The sequence below is a fragment of the Copadichromis virginalis genome, linkage group LG6 (genome assembly GCF_057382275.1).
Source record: "Copadichromis virginalis isolate Kocher_CV1m ecotype Utaka linkage group LG6, C_Virginalis_male_GT1.1, whole genome shotgun sequence".
NCBI lineage: Eukaryota > Metazoa > Chordata > Actinopteri > Cichliformes > Cichlidae > Copadichromis > Copadichromis virginalis.
Window position 1 is genome coordinate 40,190,215 of NC_140623.1, and position 13,439 is coordinate 40,203,653.

The 13,439-nt window shown below is 40.6% G+C and overlaps 1 protein-coding gene across 3 annotated transcripts in view; it reads left to right on the top strand.

Moving 5' to 3' along the window:
- Positions 1-13,439, top strand: part of rptor (regulatory associated protein of MTOR, complex 1) — a 199,813-nt gene that overhangs the window by 128,003 nt on the left and 58,371 nt on the right. For all 3 annotated transcript variants that reach the window (XM_085460410.1, XM_085460411.1, XM_085460409.1), the window contains 5 exons: positions 1,641-1,716; positions 4,865-4,966; positions 11,526-11,609; positions 12,625-12,735; positions 13,238-13,312. In XM_085460410.1, the coding sequence (XP_085316536.1) occupies positions 1,641-1,716; positions 4,865-4,966; positions 11,526-11,609; positions 12,625-12,735; positions 13,238-13,312 (448 nt within the window). The remainder of the gene's footprint in view (positions 1-1,640; positions 1,717-4,864; positions 4,967-11,525; positions 11,610-12,624; positions 12,736-13,237; positions 13,313-13,439) is intronic.

A 13,439-nucleotide genomic window follows, 5' to 3' on the forward strand; every position in this document is an offset into this window, starting at 1 on the left:
AATCTATCTCTGCCCTGCCCGTTGGCCTATTGTAGGAAGGAAAAATATATGTCAATGCTTTTGCATTCTTTCAGAAATGTAGCTGGGTAATTATGTCATTGGCATCGGTGAGCCACTGTCAATATGTGACATATTGAAATCGCGTTTGAATTTGCGCTTGTTTTTTGCTTTCACTTTGCAATCCCGCAAACTGTGTATAGAGAGCGACAGCACTGATCTGTGAGTGATGATAATTTGTGCACCAATTCCTCTGACATCGTCTTATTAATCGTTAGCTTACTATGCAAACATGACAAGTGAAATCTCCCGCAGCTTAAACATGTGAGAGGTTGATCGCGCAGAGAATCGCTGAGCTTATGTGAGTGCGTGTGTAAAAGCAGCAGGATATATATTTTAGTTCTGCTGAGCCAAATAAGACGGGTCAGGGTGAAGAAGTGACAGCCAAAGAAAAGCTTACCACAAAACGGAGAAGTTATGACAAATCAGACTATAAGGCAAAAAGAAAGTGCAGCTTTATGGTTTCATGGACAAAATAATTTCTGTGGCTGCAATATGATGAGCTAAATAACCAGGGCTGCACATAAGTGGTCCGCAGGTGCCATTCGCTGTCAAAATAAAAAACACGCACAAGGGTTAGCGTTAAATTTAAAAACTGTACTTTTGAGTTAAAATATATATTTATAATTTTAATAAATGACAAATTAAAAAGGCATGAACATTTTTTTTGTATCGAAAAAATATCGAACCGTGACACCAAAGTATCGAACCGAACCGAACCGTGAATTTTGTGTATCGTTGCACCCCTAATATTTACATGTATTTTGGTTAAAAATGGAATAAATTAAAGGCCAGAGAATCGACATCAAGACTATTTCTGTTATGTAAAGAACTATTTTGGAAATTTTTGGAAATTGGCCGCCACTCTGAACATCCATGGTTTGTTTTTGGGGGCGTTTCCAGTTTACACAGTGTCCTGAAGCCCAATAATAATGAGCTGTGTGAAATGAGCCATGTTGCTTATGGTTTAAAACATGTGTAGCGTACAGTCACCAAGACTGGAGAACCACCACAAAAATACCACCGCACCAAATTTACTGTTGCTCCTGCATTAAGGTGAAGGATACATACAAATTATTTTCCAAGACTCTGGAAATTATATGGATAAAATTAGTCTGTTTGTTACCAGGGTCACTGTGGACAACATCGTATGAAGGTATTACGACAGTTGGCCTGGACTCATATGGAGTTCTGGTATATAGGATATAAGGTGAAGTGTCACAGAGTCCTTACCCTGTAATACATCGCTAGCACACATTGTTCTTTAGAAAATATCACTGGATCTAAATTCTTGGATTCAGGGTCTCAGTTCATGCCTGGTATGGAAAGAATTTTGAGTCTTAGCTGTTTGATATATGCAGCTTCTAACTCGTAAAGGTAGCAAACGGTGCCACAGTTTAATGCGATCTTCCTTTGGCCATCCCACACTACCAAATGTGATTGGCAGTTTTTTTTTTATTTATTCATTTATTTATTTTTTGTTATTCTTCCTGGAAAGTCCTGAAAATAAGTTTTATTTAAGGATCTTCCTCATGACATATGATGTCACTTACATGCGGTGTGTGTGTGTTTCCTCTCTACAGGCAAGCGTGGGACCTGGCCGTGGACATATGCCTCTCTCAGCTGCCCACCATCATCGAGGAGGGCACCGCCTTCAGAGTAAGTGTGTGTGTGTGTGTGTGTGAGAGACAAATAAGCACAGAGCCACTGATGCCTCTGATGCATCATGTTGTTGTGTTTTTTGGCATTAAATGCATGAAGCTTGGAGGCTAGGGGACCTCTAGCATTGATGGATGTCTTTCATCTTGAATGTGTCCAGCACTGACACCTGTAAACAACAAACTATTCTTGTTTGCACTGCAAGTTCGCCACCACCCGCATATACAGCATCTCTATTAATCTCTCAAACACACTCGCACACACTCATCCCCGGCGGATTACATTGTAAAATGTCAAGTCTAATAACTCAAGTATGAGCGTCAAATAAAAAAATAGTTTCAGAAAGCACTGGCCCTGCACTTTCAGCCGCTCGACTGTTTATCGTTATATTTACTGACGAGGCAGGGGGCCGTGATGGAGATGCTGAGTGTAATGGAAGCGCTCTTCAAAAAAGCTGATTGAGCTGATGATGACTTAACAAATATGGGTCATCGTAACACTTTTTTTGTTTTGTTTTTTGTATCTGTGTGAGTCAACAGCGTATCTGTAACACTGTCTTGGTGTATTTTCCCTACAACATCATAAGTGATGTTTTTCAGGGCCTTTGCAGGTGGCCAGTTTCATTGTTGTGATCTTGTAGCTTTGATTGGTTTAAGCAACTAAAGTCTTTTATTGGGTTTTGGCAGCAGAGCTACTTGGTTAGGTTAAAGGAACAAACGTGTTTTAGAAGGTTTAAACAACTGAATTTGTCAGGACTATGAAACAAAATTACTTCGGTTTAAACAACAAAGCGATTTGATTAGGTTCTGGCAACAAAATGTCTTTGTTAGGCTTATGTGACAAAACTACTTGGTTGGGTTTAGGAGAAGATCCATTAGTCAGCTGGAACATCCATTGAGTTGAAGTTTAGTTTTCCAGAAAGAGACCCCAAATTTTATCAAATGTGCCCTTTTGGTTCTGGATGGAGCAGTGGATCTTTTCCAGACTGAGACACGACATGAGATCAGCAAGCCACCGACCATAGTAGGGCGGGGCAGCAGCTTTCCACCTCATCAAAATGGCACTTCTAGCCAAGAGGGAACCAAAGGACAGCACCCTGCGCTTTGCTCCGTGAATGTACTTATCATCCTCTCCCGCTGTACCAAAGAGAGCAAGTAGGGGTTGACAGCTAGTTTCAGGCCAGTAGCCTTGTTCAAAGTGCAGGAAACCACCTCCCAAAAATTTGCCAGGGCAGGGCGGGTCCAAAACATGTGGGTTAGATTGGCATCATCAGACCCGCACCTGTTACAGCGAGGGTCTAAAGTGGGATCAAGCTTAGCTAGTTTGGATTTAGATAAGTGGGCCCTGTGGACTACTTTGAATTGTAACAGGGAATGACGGGCGCAGAGTGATGTAGAGTTTACCAGAGAAAGGTCCCAGACGTCATCTGACATAGATATACCCAACTCCTTCTCTCATGTGGACTTGAGGCCCACAACGCGGGCTGGGGTTACACTGCACAGTTTGTTATAGATCCGAGACATTACAGCTTTGCCTGATAGTTGCAAATTAAGGAGCTCGTCCAGTAAGTTAGCAGCTGGAGCTTCTGGAAAGGACACTGTTTTTAGTATTGTTATAATTAATAACAGTCTTTTACATAAAAGTAAAAAATCCTGCAGCATCATTGCTTATAATGCTGTGGGAACAAGAATGAGCCGACCAACGGTTACTAGACTCTGCAACAACGATGGAGAACACACAGCAGCTTTTCCCATGTTAGGACTCTTATATGGGAACTCCACCTTCTCTCCACCTGGCCCTGGGAGGTGAGCATCGCTCCCCCAGGAGCAGTTTTCCACACTCACTCCTCCTCCTACTTTCTCTTGCACTTGGGCTAAAAACACTTACCAACACTATAATTGAGCCTCTGAGGACTCCTAAAGCAGATCTGCCTGCTCCGTCTTTCAGGAGCCTTTAATTCCTCTCTGATGTGCTTTGACTCCTTTAGCTCTCTTTGTTGGGCTTTGTCACAGCTGAGTAAAGAAAAAAAAAAGGAGAATGTTATTTATGGTAGATTGAGTCTCTGCTCATGTTAATTAACTCCTCTCTAGCACCTGTAAAACACCCCAACAGTCATATTTTATTTCATATGGAACCAAAAATGCCACTCGTGCCCCACATCTTTGTTACTTTATGTAATAACTTTATTTCTTTATGTATTTTTGATATTTCATGGCATTTTATAAATCTTTCTAAAATATCTTTTATGTAATTTGCAGCTAAAAAAGGAAAATTGTGTCATTCATCACAGTAACTACTTTATCAAGGCAACACATTTAAAATCAGTGTTCAGTTTTTAAAAATGTAATAAGTTTATGTCAGTGTAAAGATGTTGGTCCAAAGCAGGAAGCAGAGACCAAATTCAGGACAAAATTATGTTGTGTATGAATTTATTGGGATTTGATGAGCCAGCATTTTGTCGTATTTCTTGTCTTGCAACAACCCAGCTAGTTATTTAACTACATGCCTGTGACGTTAATTTTTAATTAATTTTGACAGCTTCACCCACATTCACTCATTGGTATACAGTATCACACATTTGTTACACACAGTACTGTATGGCTGTGTCTGTCAAAAGTCTCAACAGTAACAAATGAAAAAAAGTAGTTACTTTAGTTACATCACAGGTGTCATCTTTAAGTAAGCAGCGCTACTTTTCACAATTGTGTCAGTATCTGAGTGTGTAGGGTTATTAAGCTTTGATTATGCTCAAATTAATGTAACCATCCAACAGCGAAGCACTGATATTTTCCCCTCCCGACATCCATCAGCGGTCTACACGAGGCTGTCGCAATTCAAACACTCTGCGTGATCGAAAACTCTGCGGCCAGCAGCCAATCAATCAGACAATGTGCCATGACAGCAGAGAGAGGAGAGGGGAAGGTGATCATGACAGATCAGGATTTATGTTGTTACTGCAGTGCGGTGTCACTCCTGAGCTCATTATGTTCATGTTTTTATGAAATGATGGGCTTGTAACTGCAGGACTACCTCATTATGAGCGTGTGTGTGTGTGTGTGTGTGTGTCCATTTGAAAGAGAGAGAAAGCTGAAGCAGAATAAATGATTTGAAATGGTGATAAATATTTCATTGCTTCTTGTGTCCACAGCACAGTCCTTTCTTCGCAGAGCAGCTGACAGCGTTTCAGGTGTGGTTGACGATGGGCGTAGAGAACAGAAACCCACCTGAGCAGCTCCCAATTGTACTGCAGGTACAGACGCACACACACACACCTCGACACACACCCACAGCTTTATGAGACTGGAACTGCTGAGGACAAACGGGGGGTGGGGTAAAATGTCTAACAAATGGCCGGGGACAGAACTGAACTCGGGCCACTGAAATAACTAAGCGAGCTAAGGAGGCGCTGCTTTCTGTGCCCACATTTCCATTTAAATGTAGATAATAATTCATAAAAGCAAGACGCTAATTTTCTCCACCTCGCCATTGCAGATAAACCAGTCAAATATAACGAGAAAACTATAGGAAAGGATATAAAAATCCAGCTTTCATATGCAAAACGTGGAACGGAGATCGCAAACCAAAAGAGAGACACTAAAGTAAAAGATGAAGATAAAAATGCTTGAAAAAGACAAGAAAATGAAATGAAATGCAATTATACTTTCAACATGCAATAATAATTCTGTATCAGTATGAGTCTTTGTTTTGCAAATGTCACAGTGCTAACAGGTCTCTTTTAATTTATTACACAACATACTCCTACCTTCAGGTCGTCCCTCGTGCAAATTGAGCTCATTATTTTCAGACCAATTATTATTTTTTTACAAGCCTGCAAGAAAACCTGCGACATGAATGTTGTGTTTTCTGTAGCGCTGAACTTTGTAGAAGCGGCTTGCAGCTCCTCTCTTATTTCACGAGGGGTCGCTACAGCGGGTAGCGCCGAGTTTTTGATTGGCACAATCCAACGAGGCATCAGTGTCTCCTCCCAGGATCAAACCCGGGATCTCGTTAGGCGAACGTGTAAACCACCACACTCTGGAGAGAGTGAAAGGTCCAAGAGTGAAATCTGGGCACGTCCTCGTAGAGTGCATCAGCTGCTGAGTAACTGCGGTCATATGCTTCATTTTCCTCTTCCCACCTCCACCACCACCATCACCCCGCGGGGTTGTACAGTTGTATTATATCACAGTACATAGTAGTGCTATATCACAGCATAGTAGCTGTCCGTGTTGAATGGTAATTTTCTGCTGACTCAGCGCGCTCCCAGCAGCAGCACGTCCATACAGCAGTTCTGTCGGGAGCCGTTAAAAGCTGAGGAAAAGGCAGACTGATCGGCGAGCACCGGGTACAGCGTGTGTGTGTGTTGTTGATGTGGATATAAGAGGAAAGGAGCAGCAGCCTTTGAGATTACACAACATATTGCAGCTGTACACCATAAGGGCAATGTCATCTAGTGTGAGGGCTACTTCCTGCTCCGTGATGTAATTGATGGGCACATAAACAGGTTTTCTACCTATTTAAGTATGCAGTTGCATAAGAATGAAGCTAAAGAGTCGGGTGAATTCTTACAGGATTTACAGTCAAAGGCCAAAATATAATCTGACTCAATTTGAAAAGTGCAAAGAGTGACAAAAAAGATGAGCAACGGGCAGGAAACCATCAATAACGCTCTTTAATGAAATGAGCAAAGGGAGAACAACAGAGCCCAGGAAGCAGTCCTTCATCCTGGACGGATTATTGGAGTTACAATGTTTCCAAGTTGTGACGCTATAGTAACAACAACACACTCAAACACGTGTTGTTTTTTTTAATCTTCTTCTCTATGTATCACCCAAGTGATTCATACCTGCAGGTGCATCATAACGTGACGCAACGTGCGTCGACGTTCATACATACAGCGTCATGAGAGGAAGCGCTTACTCACTGCACCGAAGGGGATGGGAAGCATGTTGTTGCACACATGAGCCGCTCCAGTAAACATGCACACGCACTTTAATGTGTGTGCATGTTTAGAGAATTGCTCAGATATTTATTTGCATAAAATGAGCTTATGATTAGGGCTGTGTGGAATCATAATAACAATTTTATTTGTGTAGCACTCTATAAATTCCTTTCCAACTTTTTTCACTTCCGATACAACGCCCGCGGTGTCTGACGACATTAATCTCCTGTTAAATCACAAAGCTGTATTCCTCACGGTGAGGAAGAGATTCGGACCACCTTGTTTTTCCGTAACGTAACATCAGCTATCAGATAAATGATCTGAATGTACTTGATTGTTTGCTGCTGCTGTTTCTAGTTACGCTTGTTTCTCCTTTCCCTACTGTTGGTCTCGCTGTGAGTGCAACCCCTCACACACTGAGTGGAGCTAAAACAACATAATGTTAATTTGACTGAGTTGACCTCAACATAATATGTTATTTTAAGTGTGACAAAGAGTTTCCACCAACTTTTACACTGAACATAACCAGAGTGAGAACAAAGGGGGAAAACCTCATGGCTGAAAGTATTTCAGGTGGAAAGTACCTCCTAACTATTGAACCCTTGCTGTTAGCTTCCTGCATACTATGTTAGCTATCCTCTTAGCAACTGGAGTCCTGACGAAGCAAGCTAAACTGAATTGTTCCATTGTAACCTGATTAGAGATGGACCGATCCGATATTACGTATCGGTATCGGTCCGATACTGACCTAAATTACTGGATCGGATATCGGAGAAAAATAAAAAATGTAATCCGATCCATTAAATGAGTCATTCCTACTATTCGGTGCCATTTCAGTGTGATCACTCTTCATCAAAAAATACAAAATTTTGAATTATTTTAACATTTCATCTAAAAGAGGGATTTTCAACCTATAAGAAAAATGTATTGGTCCAGCTAAGGATATTATATTATAATATTTTTTAAAATCAAAGTCTTTACCCATGACGTGCCAAATGTCCACCCTGTTACAGGACATTCAATTTTCTATTAATAACTGTTTTGAATACACAGTTATAGTAATATTTACATTTTCTAAAAGCTACAATGTCCCTTTTTAAAATCTGCAAGGAAATTTCATGTTACAGTGCATAGCAATAACAGGGGTGACGGTAACAGGGGGGAGATTTTATGCTAAACTTAGCCATTACCACTAGTATGATGAACAACAAGCTAGTACATGGTGACCACTAAGAACCATTTTTAACATGTTTATTAGCCATATTATAAAAATTACCAAAAAAAAATTGTTTCCACTATTAATAAGCGTAACAGGTTGGACGTGTTATGCTTTGCCACATTACAAAATCTTGCTAAAACATTGAAAAAAGGGTTGATTAAAGAGTGGTACTTACTCGTCTTCTTCTTGAAAGTTTTCCCTCCAAAATATGTTACATCCGGGAGTGTCATGTGACTAAAAGAATAATCAGGTGATGTGTTCTATGGAATTCTTATCAGAGTAACAGGGGTGACAGTTGATTCAGGGACACAACATTTTTTAAAGATTTTAAGTATTAAACATGCATTAATAATAAAAAAAGAACATTTGATGAGGAACATTAGAAATAAGCCAATCCAGAAATGATGAAAAATTTAGATTTTTTTTTTTTTTTTAAGTTATATTTGTAACTGAAGTCGAGCAAGCATGACTGGGGACATAGTACTTTAGTGACTTGTGCTAAAATAAAAGTAATTTACTTTTAATGTATTTATCCTGTGTATATATCAATGTGTTCTATGGTAGAGGGGGGTTAAACATACAAGAAAATGGTTTAGAAATAAGCATTAGACAAGTTTTACACTAAATATACCATATTATGTCATTAGGACTCAAATGGCACCGAATAGTAAGAATGACCCAAATATCACGAAAGCACCTCACAAAACTTGCAACACGCCGTAACTCACCTCAGAACGTTAGCAGTCGGAGCAGTATGCATCACGTGATAGAGCGGCTGTGGCATGCGGGACCTGTCGGTGGTCTGGATAGCATGTGGAGCTTCGCTAGCAACCTGGCATTTCATCTCCGACAAAGTTATCCCCGAGAGAAGTAAAGCAAGTGTGTAAGTCCATCTCTGAATGTTTGTAAAGCATTCCTGCGTTAAGCTTAACAAGCGACTGCCTCTCGCTCTCCGGCTGCTACTTCAATCATGAAACTACTTAATGATCAGCTGATCGGCTTTTCTGTTGCGAGTCCATCTCTCTGGTTTGTTTTTGGCCCACTTTGCACCAGAAAGAGGAAACCAGCGGCTGAACAACAGCAGCACGTTTAAGCTTGATCAGCTGTTGTTAGAATTTATTTAATATTACTTTCTACTCGAGGATCTTTTTCTACGTAGCTGACGCTGGTAACTGTGCAGGGGCGGATCTAGCAAAGTTTAGCCAGGGGGGCCGATAGGGGATGAACAGGGAAAAGGGGGCACAAAGACATACTTTTCTTTCTTATTCTCATTTAAAATGTCGAGCTTTTAATAAATAATTATTTGACACCCAAAGTTTTAATTTGATGTAAAATGAATAGAAGTCAATTACTGTATATAGTGACTATTAAGTCTAATATATACACCCTAGTAAGCTATAGTACTTTTTCCTTTGGGAAGGTACCATCTGTGCAGTCTGCAATTTTGTTGAAGAAAGATGTTGAATCTATTTAATATTTCTTGAAAAATAATTGATTTCTGTGCATTTTTTTCACACTTCATCAAATTAAGGTTGATTACGTCGATTAAGCATCATGAGGTGGAGCGTGAGGGGTGGTTCCCTATTTTTTATTTTTTTATTTTTGTTGTTGCTGGGAGTTGGAACCCTATTAGTTAGGTTTCTTAATATTTACGCTAAGTACTCTTTAAAATACCAGAATAGTGAGGATGGTGTAGGTTTAAGTTTATTAGATTGATCAGTATTGCTGAACTATGAAATATTTTTTTTGTATACAGGTATAACAGAATAGCTTTAGTGTAGTTGTTGTTTTAAACTTGAGTATGAACTTGCAGACTTGCAAAATGCAGCAAGATATTTTAAAAAACAGTTTTGTTGATTAAAAAACACTATATCGGATTCATATCGGTATCGGCAGATATCCAAATTTATGATATCGGTATCGGTATCGGACATAAAAAAGTGGTATCGTGCCATCTCTAAACCTGATCCAGCTCTTCAAGTCCTAATTGGACAGATATCAAATCTAAATACTAGATCGGTAAATTAATTGCAATAATCAATAACAAACTTCCATCCATAGACCTATAAAAAGTACTAATGATTTGGCCAAACTGATGCATTAAGGAAGGCTGTTCCAAAGTTGAGCACCTCAAAAGCATGGCCTAATTGTAAACAATGTTAAAGATGGCTGTAGCTTCTGAGTGCCTTAAACCTGCTGGCAGGGGCGACTCCTGGGTGTGCAAAGACTTGCAGTTGTCTAGCACCGTACAGAAAACGACCCTTGGATTCTTTTCTCTCTGCCCTCTGTGGAAACTGCCCTGATGACTTTATTGGGCTCAATCAGTAGTTTTAGGTTACATTGAAGAAAAGATTAAGTTCGTTTTTGAATTATGGTTATTGTTACAGTCATTAAGGAAGGATAGTCAAGGGTGTGTTGTGTCCGTGACTTCACTGTTAGAGCTACTGCTCATTCGTCGCGTCCGGGTCCAAAGAGATGGCGGTGGGGAAATTGCTCAGTTCCTGGCTTCATTATGAGACTTCACTAATTAGTGGGTGATGTCACCATGCTATGACCATTTTTACACTGACTATGCATCTAAAAATATATAGAGAATTGGGAAAGGGGTGGGGACTGGATGAGGAATGAGATTTTTTTTTTCCTTTAAACCGAGATCAGGAGGATTTCTTTAGTATTTTTGCCAGGTGGCTTTTTTCCTTCCTGCAGAGCACGCGCCTGCGTCACACACTTCCTTGTTCCCACACACTTCCTCAGAGTTGAAGGCATCCCTGGTCCGGTCTTTCCCGGATCTGTTTCTGTGGTCACACCCTGCGGGTCGAAGGCACGGAGGAAGTCATTAATACATTATGATTCCCTGGAAATTTCTTAATGTATGTGTGTGTGTGGGTGTGTATTCCTGGGTTCCTCCATATGCTTGCTCCCACACACACTGCAGGGTGGTCACATGGGGATGGACCAGTGTCCAGCCTTCACACAGGCTTTGTGGCACACTGCACATAATGTTAGTCCAACCAAACATACACGCATACAATTTGAGCGCTTAACATTTGCGTCCTTAAAATACTTCTACTTGGCCAAAACCGTTACATCGTGATCCCGTTTGGCATCTCTGCTGCTTTGGGTTTTTCTTGGCTCAGAATCGGCCTGTGGGGCTGACTGCACGCGGCAGTAAGCATGATCGCAGCATACAACAGCGGCAATGAGTTCATTGGACAGAAATCTGTGCATGTTCCTGTTATTTTTGTCTCTTTGGTAAAAAACAAACAAAACAAAAAACAATTCAAATGAAACCCCAATTAACAACAAAAGAATGCCAATTACATCATTCAAAAGGGTAGGGGATTTTCCTTTGGGGCTTAAGTGGCTGCCAAAATTTCTCTGCAGGGAAAAAAAAGCCCAATCAGGTATTTACCCGTACCAGTATCGCAGTAAGATCTCAAATAACATGGCAGCCAAGAGGACGCACCCTGCCGCCCACTCATGAAATCTGGTGCCAGTGTGTTAGCAGTACTGGTGGGAGAGCCACCTGTTTTACTGCACCTCTACGACATTTCTGCTCTTGTTCTTCCTCCTCCTGCTACTTTAATCTTAGACTTCCTCTCAGTTCAGAGGCGGCAGCATCGACCTTTGACCTCTGCTCTCTTTCAGGTCCTCCTGAGTCAGGTGCACCGGCTGCGTGCTCTGGACCTGCTCGGACGGTTTCTGGATTTGGGACCCTGGGCCGTCAGTCTGGTGCGTTTTTGCTATGAATGTTTAAAAAAATAACAATCGCAACCCTCCATCCTGTGCTCAGCACTGGAGGCAGGGAGCGCCACGTGTCCTTTAAACACATGCCTCTCATAGCTTACATCATTATCTCTTTATTAAAAGGAAATATGAAACTGAGTTTGTTTTCACTGATTTAGAGGTTTGCAAAGCTCGACAATATTCACTTTTGTAAACGTATCCAAGACAGAAAAAAATGAAGAATCTAAGACTTGTGTCAGGATGTGCAAAATATCTGTTATGCAATTTTTTTAGGTTTAAAAAACACTATGACAGCTGAATATTAGGTTATTGTTTAGATTTCTTGCATTTTGAAATGGGCAGTGGACCTGGCTGTACTAGTTAGCATGCTGCTAGCAGTTTGTCTTCTTTTTTGTTAATTTATTTATATTTTAAATAGGATATTAGTGTTTTTAGTGGATTAAAGTCAGGTGCTGCTGCCCGTCACTGAGGAGAAAGCAGATACATCTGAAGACTGAATGTAAAACCATCAGCTGTATGCTTTTTTTAGTTACACGTATAACACCAGATTATTATCTTATTATGAACAGGACGCTGCTGCATCTGTAAAACCTCCAGTGAAAATCTTTTTAGAATTTAGCATTTGTAATTCAGATCAATATAAGTTTAAGATTAAAATCCCAAAGTATGGTGTTTTTGCTGTTGGATAGTTTATTTAATTGGATATTGTATAATAGCCAAATTGTTAGCACGCTCCTCGAAAAGAGGATCTCTCGTTCTTTTAGCTGGAAGGTGAAATAAGTCCAAAGCCAGGTTGTATTTTCAACAAGTCTTTCGGGCTCCCAGCTTGTGCTCGGCTACTTTTCATTCTGGTGTTCGCCTTGACTTTTGTAAACCACAGGTGCGTCTCGGCCTTCACACTTGGACGGTCAGGTTCAACAGCAAAGCTTGACCCATAACGGTAACATCAATACAGCTTTATAAACACCAGCGCTCCGTGTTTGCCTGTTCTGTGTTTCAGGCCTTGTCCGTGGGGATCTTCCCCTACGTGTTAAAGCTGCTTCAGAGCTCAGCCAGAGAGCTGCGGCCGCTGCTGGTTTTCATCTGGGCTAAAATCCTCGCTGTGGACAGCGTACGTAAAATCACACTCTCACACTTCAAAGTCCAGTTTATTCTATATTATTATATTTATTTTCATAGACTGAAAAAGGTTCATTTACTTGAATTAACTTTTTCCTTGTTTCCTACAATAATTTATCTGATTTAACTCCTCCGACACTTTTTGAAGATGTTTGAATCAGACGCAGACTTTGATCTCGAGCTTCACTGCTCGTCACTTTGTTTCATGTTACAGACGAAAAACATGATAAACCCTGAAGTACAGAAGCAGCTTGTGGCATTGGAAGAGCTTTCTGGCGCTGATGAAATAATTAGGAGTAATCTAGGATTTACATCTCAATTCTGCCATGTTTCATATTTTAGTCCCTGCTCGGGGCCGTACGCTCCTGCAATAATAACATTTATAATCAGTATTCATGCAAAGTTTTGAGGCTCTGCTTGAAAGAAACAAACATACCCCATAATATATCTGCTGTGAAGTCTCCACCATCTTCTCCTTCTTTCTGTTTCCACAGTCATGTCAAGCTGACCTGGTGAAAGACAATGGGCACAAGTACTTCCTGTCAGTGTTGGCTGACAATTACATGCCTGTGAGTATCCGCCATCGTCATCAAGAAAGCAAAATCCTGTTTAAATATTCCAGCTGGGAGTCTTGAAGTGGACTTCTGTTATTTTTTATCTGGTGTTACTCCTTTCATGTAATTTCTCAACCAGCTG